This window comes from Xiphophorus maculatus, chromosome 6 (genome assembly GCF_002775205.1).
Source record: "Xiphophorus maculatus strain JP 163 A chromosome 6, X_maculatus-5.0-male, whole genome shotgun sequence".
Classification (NCBI taxonomy): domain Eukaryota; kingdom Metazoa; phylum Chordata; class Actinopteri; order Cyprinodontiformes; family Poeciliidae; genus Xiphophorus; species Xiphophorus maculatus.
Genome location: NC_036448.1, coordinates 20,170,692 through 20,188,934, shown reverse-complemented (window position 1 = coordinate 20,188,934; position 18,243 = coordinate 20,170,692). Strand labels below are relative to the sequence as shown.

Below are 18,243 nucleotides of genomic sequence, written 5' to 3'. Positions count from 1 at the left end.
AGCCCTGCAAATACCCAGTGTAAAGTGCCTTTTTCAATAGATCGGAAACGAGCCGCTTTTCCATGAACCCGGAAGCTGAGATTCAAAGAGCCCATTACTTCTTAAGGAAGCCTGTGTCACGTGATCTGTGATCAATGCTGTAAATCCATTCCTGTAGTCCACAGGAAGTCTCTGATTACTGATTTTAAAGCCCAGAAAGAGAAAATCTACACTGTCTATGCTGGTTCTGACTCAGCTCTGGAGGTTGGTGTGTTCGGACTGCCAGAATATTGGTCTACACTACCAATATTTTTGGTAGTGGTATCTTTGGATTTATTTGCTCTTCATGATAGCTTGTGTATTCAAAGATGATCAAAACAGTATTCAATTTCCATATTTTTGGTTAAGTTTTCTTGCTGTGGTTTGTAGCTTCTGTGTTCGGTCTCAGATCCAAATGACCTTTAAATGAGTTTTTTTTTTATTAACTCCAACTCGCTTTTTAACTGGGTTGTGTAAGAAACTCATCAAGGACATAACATTATTCAAAAACAGCTGGAGACAGATGGCCAGTTTCAGAGATAAAACCTTTATTATACCCCACACAATCCAGTCAGAAATTAACATTGAAAAGACAATATCAAACCTGAATATAAATTCCTTTTAGATCTTGTTTCTATAATCCACCAAGATGCAAACAAACTCCCTTGTTTTTCCAAAATTACTGTCATCAATTTAAGGAAAACATTGAACATCTTAATCTCTTGATTAATACCACATTTTGAAACAACGTAAAAAAGATGCACAAAGAAAAAGGTTTTTAATAAAATATGTAAAACTCCCAGCATGTAAATTTTAAATTTTGGCTTTATAAGCAATTTATGTGAGGTTCAAATGTGACTTTATCATGCCAGGTAAGATATAAAATCCTGCTTCTTTTGTAGAGACTTTTTAATCCTTGTAGCAATGTTGATTATTTATTAAATGTGTAAATTATGCACAAAGAATAATATCTATGACTATTATTTAGTTTATCCTAAATGTACTAAATGTTTTCTTCAGTTCAGTAAAAGCAAGTTTTAAAATATCATAATGAAACAATGATGATAGAAATGAAAATATATTTCCATTATAGTACCAGACTGAAATATAATCAGTGATTTAATGTTATTACTGCCACCATAAACAAAATACTCAAAATATTCTGTAAACTGGTAAAAAAAATAAATCTGAATATTTGAAGCAGATGTTTAGACAAAAAAGAAACAAAATTGATTACTAAGGGTATTGAAACTTTAGCATATTAGACATTCAAAATACACTGCCACCTAACTAGTTAATTTGACAACCCCCCAAAATAAGTAATAAACTTACCAAAACCGCAGATGACTAAAAACTTTACTAAAATGTAATAAAACACAAAAAAATCTACACAGGTATAATATATTGTAGTCTAACAATTTTTTTCCAGTGATTGCATGCTTTTAATCAATAGAAAGACATGGAATCCAGCAAGAAAATAGATTTTTCACCATTTTCAAGACTATAATCAGCAATGGCTACTTGAACTTACCTACATTTTGCATCTATTGTTTTTAGTCAAGATTTACAACAACAAAGAATCTATTCATGCCTGTATTTTGAATGTGATTCTGTTTTGAACACCCAAAAACCAGAGTTTCAGCACTTAAAACAATAAAACTATTAAAATATTTCAAGAAAGAATTACTTTATCTAAGCATCATGTCTATGTTTTTTTATTTTTTATTTATCATTTTCACAATCAGATTTTGTTAAAATTCAATAGTTGCTAAAATTCAGTTGTATAAAGTCATAACAAAATAAAACGATAAAATGTGAATATTTTGAGGAGTAAAATCAAATGAATTTTTACTTTTTACTCTATGGGAAAAAATCTCTAGTGGGCAAAAATGATATTTCACAATTAACTTCAGAAAATGACCAAAAGTAAATTATTCAGCTTGTGTAATATTACAGCCAAAATGTTTTGCTTGGCTTAATCTAACTTCCTAAGAGACAACTAAGAGAAACTTGATAGAAAGTAAAAAAGAACAAAAAACTATACTATTGTTGAAATCAGACAAAAGGGACATCTGCAACAGATCTGAATTAAAAATAGTCCCAATTTGCCTGTAGAATTTGTTTGACAGTGTAATATTGTCAATAATCAAAGTCTCTCTTTGATGATCAGGCAGATGGAAGTTTCGATTCTTCTCGTTAACCAGCATCATCCAGAGTTTTCACTATGCAGGAAAAAAAACACACTTCAGTCAGTTAGGTATTACATGAAATAAATGGTCATATAAACATTTAATTATTAAGCAAAATACATAATAATTACAGTCATAAAATATTATTGAAATATTGCTATGCTGAAATAGATGATTTATCATTGGTAGGTCACCAGATAAATAATACTGGTGAAATTGTTTGTTTTTTACACTGTGCCACTTTGCTGAGAGGCTTTTTATTTCTCATGGATATATTGACTTACTATGCATATAATTGTTTATTAGTCTGAACGGTGTATTTCATAAAACTCAAAAGAAGTCTCTAGTTGTGCTTATTTGACATCCACTTTCACTTTAAGATGGGAATTTAAAGACTGTGGTCATCTCTCCCAGGATGAAGGTCTTGAGTAAAGAAGGCTTTTATCAATTTTTTAAAAATGGTAATGCTCTTCATTGTAGGCTGCTGCACTTTATTGTAACTTTTGAAACAACACATTTACACCTGTCTTTTGGAATGTTGTGTGCCTTTGCGTACTCTATAAATAGCTCTGGTTGATTCCAGAGCCAATTTGTGGCCCTGCTGTTGACAGAAAATACAGTGAACAATACTCATAATAGTACTAATACTTCTTATCACAATAATGAACTATTTAGCAGTTCATTGAGGTTAGGATTGGTTAGCTTTTCACGTTGAACTTTCTGACATTGACTATACCACAAACTCAGCAAAAAGAGCCATCAAGCATAACATTTTAAGTACTTCATAAATTTAAATGATTATTTATATAGAAAAGAAGTTTTTTGTGTTGTCTTTTTACACTTGATAGATGGAGCAATATGATCAATCTATATGTTTCATTTTGAAATTTATTTTTATGTCTATTGACCAGAGACATTTAACGAATTTTCTAGAAGTTTACTTCAAATGGAGTTTCAGAAAATGTCATAGTGCAACAATGTAAAATAATAATGTAAAAGACTAAAGAAATTAACAGTAAATTATTTACAAAAGTTTGTTTTTCTTCCACCCACAGTATAAAAAAACCATGAAAATTAGATGAATTCAGAATTATAAATGTCTCTTTTACTGTAAATTTCTAGTTTACTCTTTTTTGTGAGCAAATGATTGTTTGAAAGAACATAAAAAAATATTCTTACCTCTTCATGTCAGGACGCTGGACACCTGTTTCCTGTGTGGATCATTTTTATCCTTGTAGCCCTGGGTGTTGATCCACTGTGTGATTGTTGTTTGATGGTCATTTGTCATGACACCCTTGCCTTGAAGCAGGCTGTACCATTTCTGTACCATCTGTGTACTGTTTTCTTGAAAACTCTTCTCAAACATGGCAACCCGGGTTTTACTCTTCTTGTTTTGAACATTCTCGGTGTCAGTCAGCTGGCATCTGAACATTGCACTGAATGTCATCAGTTTAAAGGTTCCAACAACATCATCTTTGCTTATCATGGTAGCTAAGCATGATTTTAAAGCTTTTGGCTCTGGAGAAGATATATCATCAACTACATCTTTAAGGCTGCGATCAGTTGGTAACTTTTGGCCTTCTTGTTTCTCCACACCAGAAGTTTTGCTGGTATCTGAGCCAGACAGATATTTTCTCGCTTGCAACATTGCCACAGCCAATTTGCTCTTCTGGTTCAGTTTGTTAGCTTCCACTATGGTACTGTTCGAAGGCTGCTGATTTGCATTGACGGCTTTTTCTACTGCTGGAATAGCTGTTTTTTTCAAATATCCTTTGTACTTTTCAACCGTTCCAGTTATTTTCTGCAGCAGGGTTTTGTTTTCCTTTATAATTCTTTCTGGTCTACCTGCCTCTGCCATGTACCAGTCTCCTCCTCTGATTGTTTCGGTTAACTCTTTGCGCTTCATAAAAGGTTCCCATTGCCCTGGTTGTTTGAGGAGCATGTTGACCTCCACAGATCTCAGGCGGTTTGCTTCAGAAGCAATCGCTGAATCACTGGCTTTTGGTTTCATGCCTCTTGCCATAGCATGGAACAGAGAACTCTTTTCTTTGCTGTCTATGCTCACTGCCTTATTGTCGATGAACACATCATAATGACCGTTAGGGTTTTGGGTGCTCTTTGGCCTGTAGATCAAAGTCACTGTTTCACTGGCAGATATGGTGCTTGGACTAACTTCCTGCATTTTGGTGAGTTTTCCATGCTTGTTTTCTGTAAGAATAACAACTCTAGTACCAGTGGCTTCAGACAGGACTCTGATATCAAGAATAGTACCAGCAGCTTTGTTATTCTTGATCTTTTCAGCATGTGATCTTGTGAGTTGACCAGCATTAGCTGAAAGTTTTGCATTTGGATTTACTGGCATATTTACTATGTAGTTGTTGAGTTGTCCAGCTTTAAGTTTTTCCTCTGTCCTCTCACTCTTTAAGCCGGATTTGACATGTCGCCTGATGGCCTCATGTGCTTCGTTCTGTGCACGAGAAACAAGGTGACTGAAAAACTTCTGATTAAACACCTCTACCAAGGCATCAGCCAGTAAAGTACTGAGGGTGTCAGCCAAGTCTTGTTTGAATATTTTCAGCATGTCAGTTTCTGAGAAAGTTAGCTCATTTCGCTTCACTTTCAAAGGTTTTTCTTTGATAAAAGTGTTCAGTTCGTTCTCAAAGTTTGAGAAAAACTTGTGGGAGAGGGTGAGTACTTCACCAATAGCATCTCCTGCAAGAATAAGATGGTGGCTAGTTTGAATAGCTGTCAAAATTACACGAGTTTTTCCTTTTGTGCCTTCTGTTGCGCTGTCAAGCACTTTGATGATTGATGAATTAAGCTTGTTCTGCCAACTAAGGTCTGCATATAATGGTTGTAGTGCAGTACTCCCCAACTGTTTGTAAATGGAAAGGAGGTCTTTCTTTCTGTCTTTGTCTTCCAGGACCTGGCGCAGTTGGTCTTTATATAGAAGATCTAACAGTATAACATTATCCACTAATGTAGCCAGGGGTTCTTTTTCCAGGCTGCTTTTCACATCTTTAACAATTCCCTTTGCAATCTCATCTTTGATGCCTTTTAATATTTCTTCAAGTGCTTTCTCTTCTGCTTTCTCAAGTCCGTAAAACAGTGTTTCCTCAGCAATTGTTTTTACTGTATGTTTTAAAGCATTTTTCATGTTTGTCTTTGTGACGGTGCTTAAACTCTGTTTTGCCTGGTTGGAGAGAAACTTTGGCAATGCCTTCAGTTTTTTACCTATGGCTTTGATCGCTGTTTTGGCAGCCTTGAATCCCTTCGAAATTAGTTTTCCAACTCCAAATGATATTATAGAAACACCGATGGAAATGGCTTTTCCGATAGCCCATTCTTTCCAGCTGAACTCTCCTGTCACCATGGCTGTAATACCTTCAATGCAGTCAGATATTCCTTCTGTGATGAGACCCATTCCGATTTGAGCCAAGGTACCAACTGTAAATACAGTGAGCAGTGCTCCAGCAACAATCTGCAAAACTCCAAGCAAGAAAACCACCAGTCCTTCCCAGCAGAAACGAGGCTTCTCCTCAACAGAAAATACATATTTTAGACCTCGACTGTAGAGGTTATCAGCCTCTAACTGGAGAGCTTCATCAGCATCCGACACCAAGGAGAAAACAGGGGATTTTTTGACTATTGCGTCCCTCCCTCTTTCTTTGATTTCATCAATCTTTTGGATGGCCTCAGTGATGTTTTTATCAAAGAACCTGTACATGCTGCACTTGGATGTCATCTGTTTTTCAAGGCTGGATGGTTCACCTTTGCCTGAGTCCACAGTGGCCATTTTAATGAACTGCAAACAGACAAGGCATTCTTCACTCAGATACTTGAGGGACTCTTGTGCCTTTTGTAGATCTTCTTTGGCTTGAGTCAGGTAGTCTCCATTTGACAGTTTAATAGTGCAGTATGCGTGACTGTAAAAAGCGATGGCTGCCCAACTTTTATCTTGTTTCATAGCTTTATCAAACAGCCTGGCACTATTTTCCCATTTTTTATCATCCAAGAAAATGTTTCCAAAATTGATGTAGTGATAAATGCTTGAACATGGGGAAGTTTGAGATGAAGACTCTTGCCTTGCCACAGATAAATCCTTCTTTAGACTTTGGTGAAGTTCACTTTTCTTCTGGTGATCAATGTCTTCTGATTTAATTTGCAGCCAGATCCCCCAGAACTCATTCATGATGGCAACAATAACTTTTCTATCATCTCCATCAGTTTTCTTGTAAATATCATGAAGAGTCTCACAGTACTCAGAAAACAGCTCCTCACGTAAATTCATCTCAGAAACGTCATTCATCATTGAACTTATCCTTTCTGTTGCAAGTCTGTCCCTCGTGCTTTTGGCTTCCTCCAGAGACACAGCTGACCTGAAGTCATACTGCAGGTGTTCAGTGCATGCAATGATCTGAGCAGATCCAGGTTTCCCCTTGCGAGCTGTTCGACCAAAAGCCTGGAGTTCTACTCTGGTGTTTTCAGAGAGGAAGGAGAGGATAACAAACAATCCTCCATTACTGTTCACCTTTTTGGACACTTTAATGTCAGTGCCACGCCCAGCAAGGTTTGTGGCAACAATAACATCCCCAGACTCCAGCTCCTTGTCTATTTTGCTCAAACTTTCTTTATCACTGCGACTGTAGAGGATGATTTCACCTTTAATGCTGCTCTTCAGTTCTTCATAGATCTCTTTGGCTTTGTTGATAGTTTCACAGATCACCAGGGCGGCTCTTCCCTCTCTGTATGAATTTGAGGAAATCTGAGACATGACAACTCCTTTTATTTCTGATTTCCACTCTTTCGAAGTTTTTTTCAGAGTTCCTTTGACCTCATATAGTTTTTTCCTGTTGAATGTTGGCATTCTGCATGCAGATAGACTTGGATATAAATCCTGCAAAAACAGAATATCCTTTTCAGTACCAAGAGTTCCTGTAGTTCCATATATTTTGCCATGGTACTTTTGAAAAAAGGAGATGTTAGAAATGTAGTTTGTCACTGCTGAAATTGTGCTCAGTTTGACTTGATGCTTAATCTCCACAAACTGCTGCAGACCATCACCCCATTTCTTATTCAGTTCAATGATACCAGTGGATCTGAAGTCTACTGGACAGATATTCTCATTTTCTACAACATAGTCCCGTCCTTCCTGCAACTGCTTTGCCAGAAAGGCATTCTCCACCCATAAAGGCATTTTGGTCTCAATGAGATTCCTCAAGAATCCAGGAATGCTGATTTTGTCTGTATTATCTGTGCATGGAGTGTACTGAATCTTCTCTGAGATTAACTCTGCAATGGGCTTGATGAGGACTTCTTCTGAGTTGTAGAGAGGACAACACAATCCTTCATCCAAGACAAGAAACTTTAGGTCTGGTATTTGATTTGTGTTGTAAGGACTGAGTTTTCTTGGACAAAGCAGTCCTTCATCATTTAATGTGTAAATTGTAAAACCGTAGGGGACATACTCCTCCATTTCTTCAAAAAAATTTATCACAGCATCTTGAGTCACAATTTTCAGCTTTTTAAGGATATCATTCTTGTCTCCCTCATGGATGTCCTCTGTAAATCCTTGTGGTACAGTGTTGGTTTCTTCTGCAATACGTAAAATGTCCAGCGGATCATTTATTTCACTTTCTTCTGTGTTTATTGAGTCAAAGATGGCCCTGAAGAATGAAGCAGGTGGACCCTGGACAAATGTCTGGTTTTCTGATGACAGAAAGCCATACTGCTGGACGTGTCCCCAGATCATTGCTAGAATAGTATTCAGGTGCTCCATGGAGACCAGGGGGCTGGACAGGTAAGTGAGCTGCACTCCCTGATCCAACAGCAGAGAATCCACTTCATCAATGATGATGCACTGATAGCTGCGATCAGGTCTCACATCTTTCATCTCAAATATCTGGCGAAGATGATCAGCAGCAAAGGTTTCAATAGTTCCATAGATAATGTCTTTTTGGTAGCACTCTTTTCGACTGCTATCATCAGTTTTATTTGTGTTTGTGTCAACAGTAATGCCAAAGTACTTGTAGAAGTTTTCCCATTCTTCTGCATCTCTTTGACACAAAACAGAAGAGCTGGAAACCACATCTATCTTTTCACCCCTAAACACACGCAGTGCCGCAAACATTGCAATGACACAAGACTTTCCTTCTCCAGTTCCCATTTCCAGGAGTTTCCCAGTGTTGGACAAGGCCAAGAGGCACCAGCTTATCATCTGAGTGGCTCTGGGGCAATACTTTTTGTCAGCATAAACAGCATTGCATAACACTGCCAAGACCTCCTGAAGATCAGCTATTTCTGTGCTGTGGCTGAGTTGTTTAGCCTTTTTTATGTCATTATGTTTTTTGATTTCTACTTTTTCGATGAGTTCTGTCACATGAGCAACTATCTTCTGTGATTTGTTCAGTGTTTCTTCATCAATGTCTTCCATCTGTCTTATCTCATCAAAAAGGGTACCAATGGTTTTCATTTCCTCATTTCCAAGGCTTTTCCCTAAATGCTGGATCAGATTTTCTGTTTTATATGACTCTAGTAAACTAATGACAGATTGATTTTTCTCATCTGTCCACTTGGAAGACACCCTATATGTTTCCATCAAATGTAAAATTTTCATGATTGAAATGCATCCCTCACCATGATGGTGATTGATTAATGCTCCAAGAAGGTTGAGGAGTTCCAGTGGTGACCAAAGATGTTTGTCTCCAAGATTTGAAACCATTTGAAAGACTTCAGTGGTTTCTTTACTCGAGGCTCTAATTTGCTCTGAAGATGCCAAAATGCTGTCTAAGCACCATGTTTCAGCAGTGGACGTCAAACTTTTTCCACCTTTATTTTCACTGGTAACCACTTTGAGGAGATTCTCAAGAAACGTCAGACAGAACATGTCTTTAGGAAGAACTTCTTTTCCACTAATCTTCTTAAGGATTTTTACAATTTGTGCTTCTGTGCTTGGACTTTCTTTTAAATTTGACTGTAGAGCTTGAAAAATGGCCTTGATGAACCTCTCTCTGTCTTCCATGTTTTCTGATTGTAATCTTCCCATGAGGTTTTGCAGGGCTTCTGCAGAACAAGCAAGAGATTCGCTATCCTTGAGCCTTGGCACATCAAGTGTTTGTGATCCAATAAGACATTCTTCTTCAATGATAAATCCTCGTATGAGATGAGGAATCTGGGTTTCAATTACTTCTTTCCAGTATATGAAGTAGTCAGACACAAAGTCTTGAAGTGTACCATAGATGACATCAGCTTCATAGATCGTCATAAAAGTTGTGTCAGTTTGTTTCTTGATATTTGTTCTGACAGATATTCCAAGGTTCTTGTAGAAATCAGACCATTCCTTAACTTGAGTTTCAGTGTCAGTGTCAGAGTTTAGCATAATGTCCACTTTATTCCCCATATAGAATTGTGCTGCAGCAAACAGGGCAATGACACATGGATCTTCAGAAGAAACCAGTTGTGGTATGTTTGTCTTCCCGGTTAGCACCAGCACACACCACTGCACCATGTGTTTCACTGTGGGCCACCAACTCTTTGCATCAAAAACTGCTTTGCAGAGTTGAGACAGACAGTTCTGCAAATTCTTTGTATCAAAAGTTTCAAAATTTAAAGATCCCTTGGGAGCATTTTCTGAAACCTGGAAAACACCAGTGATTACTGTTTTTATCTCATTAATCCTGGAGTCATCCAACTTCTGTGACATTTTTATGTTTGCTAGAGCTGCATCTAGACTGCTTTCATCCCTCTTTTTGAGAATCTTATGGAAATCCTGATAGAAACTTTCTGAATTAGCATTTTCAAGAGCCTGAATAAGAGAGTGTCCAGAATCATCCGTCCAGCTTGGAGATATGTCATAAACCTCGACCAACTTTAGGACTTTTGCTACTGAAACATCTTCAGTGCATTTTAATGAGAGTGCTTTGAGCAGATTCACTGCCTCCATTGGTGTCCATTGGTCTATTTCTACAAGTTCAAGGATCATCTCAGTTGATGCAGAGTGGCTCTCTTTACCATTCAGATTGACAAGAGTCGACATTAGAAGTTTCAGACATTGAATTTCCATTTTTAGGACAAATATAGAGGCTTTGCCAACTGTACCATGCATTGATGAAATGAGGATGTTCAGGAACTCAATTGCAAAAAGCTGCTCCATAGTGAGCTCTGCCTTGGCCCATTTCTTTGCTATAATGACTGCATCAGCATCAGATTTGTCCTTGTCACCGATGTAGCACATCAGAGTAAGATACAAGGCTTGGGTCAACTCAAGATTCTCAGAAATATTGGATGCTGATTGGCTGAAGGACCCAACTAAGGACTGCACATGATTGGAGATATTTTCTCGAGAGATCTCTTCTGGTATCTCGACAGACAGCGCACACAGCTCTGTGATGTACACCTGAGCGTGCTGCAGGGTGCTGTCAGATGGCGGATCATTTATCCATTCATCAAACAGGAGTGTGTCCAGAGCTGAGAGGATCTTGCCCAGCAGATCGGGTTTTGGAGCAGTGAGAGTGAGATCAGAAGCTTCTATGTTACATTTCAGAGAGATAATTTCTAGAAGCTCATCTTTGCCCCCATAAGATGTATAATCAGCTTCAAATTCATCCATGTACCCAATCAGAACATTATGCTTGGACTGCTGCTCTTGCCTATTTCTCTGTTGTTTCTCATACTGCTCTTTGGCTCGTTCCTTTGATTCTGATATTCTTTGACTCAACTCCTCTTTCTTTCTCTCCTCTTCTTTCCTTTGTTGTTCTTCTTGTCTTCTTCTCTCCTCCTCTAACCTTTTTCTCTCTTCCTCTGTCTTTTTTTGCTCCTCTTTCCTCCTCTCCTCCTCCTGTCTCTTTCTCTCCTCTTCTCTCCTTCTCTCTTCCTCTTTCCTTTTCCGTTCCTCCTCTCTCCTACGTTCCTCCTCTCTTCTCCTCTCCTCTTCTCTCCTTCTCTCTTCCTCTCTTCTTCTTTTTTCTTCTTCTTCCCTCCTGCGTTCTGCATCTCTGATTGGCTTATAAAAGCAATCTGGACACTGGTATAGATTATTATAGCCAACTTGTCTGTAGTATTCCCCTCCATTGAACACGTGCACATGCTGCCCATGGATGACATCTTGTCTTAAATTATCGAAGGACCGACATGGAGGCAAGACTCTGTGACAGTTGTAGCACCTGAGGCTGTCACCCATGTTTGCTTCTGATGGTACGTTTCCCATTTTTAAAAATGTATTTTCAACTTACGCAACAGTCAGCTTGTGCAACAGGAGTCTACCTGAAAGATAACAAGAAAAAAAAAACATCTGTTACTTTACAAAATCACATTTATAAATTGGTTTTGTGCAAAACCTATTTATGATATACTTTGATTAATTTGATACCGTCTCCAAAATACTGGCATTTGGCACTTGAAGGGTTTAAAAAACATTTTCGAAGACTCTTTCTCAGAGTCTAATTACGTTTTTTTTTTTATCTTACTGGAAATACCATAGCGAAACACGTCAATTTCTGATGAGAAATCTCATAATTACAACTAGCACAGATTATTACAAAAAATACACCTTTTTTGTTATAATGTACTTCTCCAAAATCTAACTAATTCATTAAATAAACTAACATTGCTTTTTATCATTTTAAAACTAATATTAAATGTATTTGAATCTGAATGAAATAAATAATTTTCACATAGACAGCTTTGTCTTAAAGAACTACAATTGTGTCAGTTTATACCGCACCCGGTTTGTTAATGCTGATTAAAGTGGGTTCAGGTTATTTTTTCATTTTTATGAAAAGAATAATCTGTTTTATATTTTCAATAGAAAAAAGTTTCTCTCTTTCCATGGCAGGATGGGATAGTGCAGTTTGTGAGTCAGTGCAGAAGGTTTCTTCACATGATGAAGCAATACAAAATAAAAAATGAACAATAGCCTAAATTATGATGAGAGTAACTTACATACTTAAAAAAATGTTTTCCATTGTTAGACAAGCTTCACACACACTTGGACAAAATAGTTGGTACCTCCATGTTAATAACAGAAAAACCCACAATAGAGATCAAGATCAAACTTTCGCAAAATCATTCAAAAGTGATTTATATCAATATTTTATTGTTTCCACTTTCTGGCTGAATTCAAACTTTTAGGAGCTATGGCACAAGAGTGAACTCATGTTTGTTTGGGTGTAGAGTGACTGAGGGATGTCCATGGCATTATTCTGCTACATCAGTAATAAAATGTTGTTGTGAAAGTTTGATGCAGAGATAATAGTTTCTTTAAAGAAATGCTTTCACTTTGACGGCTAATATTTCATTAAAAACCAAACAAACAAGCAAACATACTAAAAACCAGATAAAACACAAAGTAACAGTGAAACTTCATCTTATTGTGAGAAAGTGTTAACATTTTATAGGATGTTGAAGATGCCTTTCTTACACAGAGAAACTGACTATTCAAAATAAGTCATGAATGATTAGTAAATCAGGAGGTTACTGTTTAGTAACAGCAAATATAAATGCAATATGTTCAAGTAAATATAAAGATGACATTTTTACAGGGATGGTTGTCTTTCAGTCACATGATTTGTGGTTTGTTGCTTTGCCTTGAAGATTTTAAGTTTTTTAGCACATGCTACTGCCACACCCCTGAAAAAACAAATCTTAAAATATATGGATGGCAATAGAAAACATATATTCTATATAGAGTGGAAAAGGCAATGGCAGGCTCTGTGTGAATAACTGGTTTAAAAAGGATTTACATCGCGCTTTGCTGGACCTAGAATGTGTTAAAAAAAAAAAGCAAAGTAAATGATTTTACCAGCAGATGGATTGGCTCAGAGCCCAGTAAGAGGATCCTTTGTTATGAAAGTGCAGTTTGACAAAAGCGATGACAGAAGCCACTTCACAGCACTGAAATGAGAGGAGAGGTAAATTAGCACAGGCAAATATTTGGCTGTGCTAAGTTTTCAAACTTTTCTTATTGCATTTTAGATAGCCTCACAAATTTGCTGATCTGGCAATGACAGTTTGACAACAACTTGCAATCATGCATTAAATTAAAATGATTTAATCATTTTGCAATACCTTCATCTGAAGTCTTTGAGCACAAAGCAGGTGAACTTGAACTCGAACTCAAACTCAAACTCAAACACTCCCTCTTGTGTGGTGTATAGATCAGTTCGACGTCTGTATTTAAAGGAGAGCCAGGTCCAACCACGCCTCCCGAGACTGTAAAATGACTTATGTAGTATCTTAATAGTGGCATATATTTTCTCAATGCAAATTCTAAAATATCAGAATAACTTTGATGTGATTCTTAAGTCTCTTCAAACAATAAAGCCCAAGTTTTGGTGGGTGTAAATCTATTCATGCTTTTTGTGTGGATTAATTGCAGTCAAATATTACTGGATAATAATCCATGTTCTGGGTTAAGATTTTAACGGATTTCTCGTTAGAGCCTTGCACAATTTAGGTAGAGAAAAAACTATGTTTCACACCTTTTTGGACTTTAGACAAGTTTACATTCAGGTTGAACTAGACATAAAGTCACCCGATCTGGGTATAAAGATAAAAGAACATGACAAGTTCTGAATCAAATAGTATACACCACTCCTTATTTGGAAAATACAGGATTTAGAGATTTTGCAATCAGCAAAATCAGCAGTAGCTGATTGCTGATTTAGTTGATTTTGTACAAAAAAGCTGTAGAATTGACCTATATAATGTTCGGAGAATTAAAATTTTAATTCAGCTATGTGTTGTTCCATTATTTGTGGAACCTACAGGTAAGACTGCCGGTCAAGGTGTACAGTACGTTTTGTACTGTAGGTGTACGTTTTGTATTTGACTTACGTAATGTCTTAATAGTGACATATGTCAAAAACGTCAAAAGGTCTTTTGAATACCACCAAAAGCAGGCAGAATAATGCTAGTTTACTTGCAATTTTTTATCAATACAGGCCTACTTTAAACTCTGACCCTTTAAAGATGTTTGCATGTCCTTGCATAAAATCAAGTCCATGCATGAATGCCAGTTGGCAATTATACTAGCTAAAGGCTTTACACAAGACAAAATTCTTCTCACAGTTGGTCGGGCTTTTTGGCACCAGCTATTCCCCTCCAGGCAAATATTAGTGCCCCCGTTTCAACACGTCTCAAGGGAAGAAAGGTGGGAAACTCAATATTCACCTTGTCATCTCCAGTGTTTCTAATAAACCCACTGTGCACTCACTGCCCCCAGCAATTCAGCTTGTTTTTTTTGGTTGCCTTATCTTTCTGTCCTGGAAACCCATCCTTCATGAATCTGTTTTTATGGGTCTGATTCAAACAAACACACATTGCCCTGAGAAAGAGGACTGGCAAGCATAAATGTATATTTTATGCTTGTCATAAAATACACTCCTTTCTGGCATATAATCAACAATCAAATTTGACTTCTAGCACCTCTTTACATGTTGACTTTTATGACGTCTTTACGTATTTGATCTTTCAGCCAAAAGGTTGTAGTCTGCATGTTACATACATACCAAAACATAATCAGTATTTTGGACAACCTAAAGTTTTAAATGTTTCTACATTAAGCTTTAATTTAGAAGCATTCCTCTCGAGTAACAGCTAACATAAATACATAAAATGATTGTTACTTTACAACTTGAATCATAATATGTAAAACCTTTTTTAACTTATGGTCTTGTGATTTTTGGCTGGTCTGTCTGACTGACTACTTGAGATAAATGTAGTTAAATGTATTTTCCCTCTTATGGAATCAGTAAAACTACTTTTTTCTGTGTGTTATAGAAAACATTTAACAAATTACATAGATTGGCAGCAGGACCTGAATCACTAAGCTTTATTTACAATGTGTTAAGAACCAAATATTAATTCAGTGACTTATTCTCACTAGTTTAACTTTCTCCTTTCATTTTTAAATGACTGGAATGATAAATATGTGCATGCCATAATTTTCTGGAAAATTATGGCATTAGAGGAGAGCCAGAACTATCTTCTAGGATGTAAAACCCATTTGACAAAGTAGTGTGATCCAAAGTTTCATAGCATGAGATCAAATAGACTAAATCAATCTCAGTGTTGCTTTAGAAAGCCAAACTCAAAGGTGTCTGTAACTTACACAACCAGGACTGTAGCTGGCTTCCTGCAACTTTTTGTAATTAATTCACAGAGGAAAGGCAGCATGGAAGCAGGACAAAAGTTGCAAATTGAGCCGGTAATAAGATTAGTTTTCATAAGGACAAGAGCCGTTTTAAAATACAATGGACCATTGTCCTCTTTCCTCAAGGAGTTGTTAATTATTGTCAGTCCTTCTGGAATGCAGGTTAGACACCGAACAAATAAAGAGGGAGTTAATACTTTCAATAAACAAGTAAAGTGTTTTATGTTGCCAATTAATGAAGTCAGGTCATGTAATTTGAACAAAGGGAATGAACAACTCAAAACAATGAGAATCATCTTCAAAACTAGAGGAGCTACAATTACCCAGTTGTCATCTGGGTAACAAAGCAGGATGCATTAGAACAGATACAGATGCTGCTAATACTATTAAATATTACTTTGTGGTTATTTTTGTTCATGTCCTTGTTCACCCCCTGCCCTGGTGACTCTTTTATATTATCCAGCATTGTGTCTTTCTACTTTCTTTGAATTATCTTTTTCCTCAATTTATGTTGTGTCTTTCCATTAACACTTGAAAACAGCATATAACTTTTGACTATGAAATTGTATTTATAAAGAAACAGCCTTTGTTTTATATATCTCAGGTTTTTAATTTTTGATAAAAATATGTTTCTAAGCAACACCTAGCCTACATTTACAAAATGATCACAATTTTGTCACAATTTTTTTGGACAAATGCTTATTTTGGAAATGTCTCTCTGACTGACCTATCTGACATAAATGCATTTCACCTATTTTTCATTTTATGAGTAAAACAGTTTTTTATTTCTATGTATTCTAGCAACTATTTGACAAATTTCATAATTCAGTGGCAGGATCTTTAGAATATTGCCAGTGTGTGTTAAGAGTGACTTATTCACTCTGGTTTAATTTTCCCAATTTTTATTTATTTTTTTTACCAGATCCTTGGGTAAAACATTCAGTTGATTATTTTTAATAAAGATCATGTGCTAATGTTATATTTAACATAAGTTGTTTTAATTCAAGCAACTTTGATGAAAATGATCTTGATGTACTGAAGTTTAAAACTTTCTTAGCATAGCCCCCTTTTAAATGTTGAATACCTGCATATTCTTTAAAAACCTCTGCATGTCTCTGCACAAAAGAGGGTGTGTGACTGCAAGTCAACTATCATTAACTTTTACAGGTTGAGATACAGATACGGCTTACACAAGTACAAAATTCTTGAGAATCTATTTAGCTTTTTGTCACTCAGTCTCGCTCCTCTAGGGAAACAGCCAACCCCTTGTTTCAACATGTGTGATATCAAAAAAGCCAGGAAACACAATCTGCTCTTTGTCAGCTCTAAACTTTGTGGTAAAATAATTGTGACTTCACTTTCTCCAATAATTTATCCTGGATCTGTCATATTAATCAAACTCCACATCTGACAACTTTAACCACTTTAGGCCTTTTGGTAACTGATTTGCTCTGTTAACCCTGGAAGAAAAGGATAAAACTTTTAAATATAGAAGTTCCATAAAAACACTAAAACAACTGAAGGGGACCCATTAAGCTTCCTTGAAACAATTTAGGATAGATGTATTGGTTGTATATGATACATTGATTACCAGTTGGTGACAAAATGACTCAATAATGCTCATCATTGAACAAAATGCTCCTAAAGGTGTTTGAATGAAAATTGCCATTAAATAAATAAGTTTTGTGGTAAAAAAAGCCTGAGAGATATGGACTGAATTTGCCTGTTTTCTTTCTTTTTTGTTTTGCCGTGGTGTTCATACATGGTACCTTGGCAAACTCTCATACAATTGTATCTTTGCTTTAACATGTTTAAGTAAAAGAAGAAGAAGAAAAAGATAATCTGACCTTGAGGATTATTACCAAGAATCACAAATTCTTGAGAACCACAATCTGTCACTATCTCTGCCAAATTTTAAATTGAAATCATATCTTCTCTGCTCCCAGTAATTATCTTTCTTTTTATTGGTTATTCTTTTCCAGCTATCCTGCCTGTGTGGATTTGTTTCTGTGGATATGATTAAAAGAAAGCAGTGTGCATTGAGGACCACAATTTAAATTAAAAAATATTTCGTTTTCCAGTTTGCCTACATAGGTTTCATGGGCTCCATAACCAACATCATTATGATGTGTTAATTATTGCCTTCTTCTGATTTTATGAGGAAAGTAATCTGGATTCTTGTCTTGTGAAACAGACATGAACCTACATGTATATTAATTATTGTCTTCTTTAGTTTAGATAAGGACAGTAATATAGGCTCCTGACTGGGGAAACTGAGATATTTATTGAGAATTTTTGAAAGACCAGCATCAGCAGTCCATTTTTAATGTTTAACTGCTGTACTCATAAATTAATAGATTCATATTATGTAATTTTAAATTGAAAGTGATAACAAAAATGTTGACTTTAGATAGCTGAGTAAAGTTTATAATAAAATATATGTGTACTTACAGCCTCACAGTGATCCTAGTTTATCTTTTTAAATATTCCAAAGAAAAATAGAAACCAGGAAAAATTGGATAAACTGTGATTTGAGATTCCTTCACAATTTTTTAAATCTATTTTGTTAAATAAAGAACTTTGCAATGAAAAAAAGCAAACAGTTCTTATATTTTTCATATCATAGCACACACACTACAAATTTCCTTAGGATAACACATCTTCTGGCAAGCAATAACCCACATAGCATTCTCCTTGATATTATTTAATAAACAGAAAGTTAAATTGTAGAGATTTATAATAAAAACTAAATACATATGTTGTGGGTAAATCAAGTAATTGTGCTTCTTTCTCTCTCTGGCAATGTCTTTATCCAACATTGCTTTATATCCTAGCAGATTTAATTCACAGAGAAGTTTCAGACCATGAAGTCCTTCATTCATCCGA

The 18,243-nt window shown here is 36.1% G+C and overlaps 1 protein-coding gene across 1 annotated transcript; it reads right to left on the bottom strand.

Annotated features, from left to right (window-relative positions):
• Positions 1–544: 544 nt before the first annotated feature.
• On the bottom strand, positions 545–13,355 carry LOC111608952. Its single transcript, XM_023335675.1, has 4 exons — positions 13,272–13,355; positions 13,006–13,097; positions 3,387–11,468; positions 545–2,240 (listed from the first exon to the last, which is right to left on the bottom strand). Exon 3 carries the CDS (start codon positions 11,410–11,412, stop codon positions 3,391–3,393), a length of 8,022 nt encoding a protein of 2,673 aa, XP_023191443.1. The 5' UTR covers positions 11,413–11,468; positions 13,006–13,097; positions 13,272–13,355; the 3' UTR covers positions 545–2,240; positions 3,387–3,390.
• Between the last annotated feature and the right edge of the window lie 4,888 nt (positions 13,356–18,243).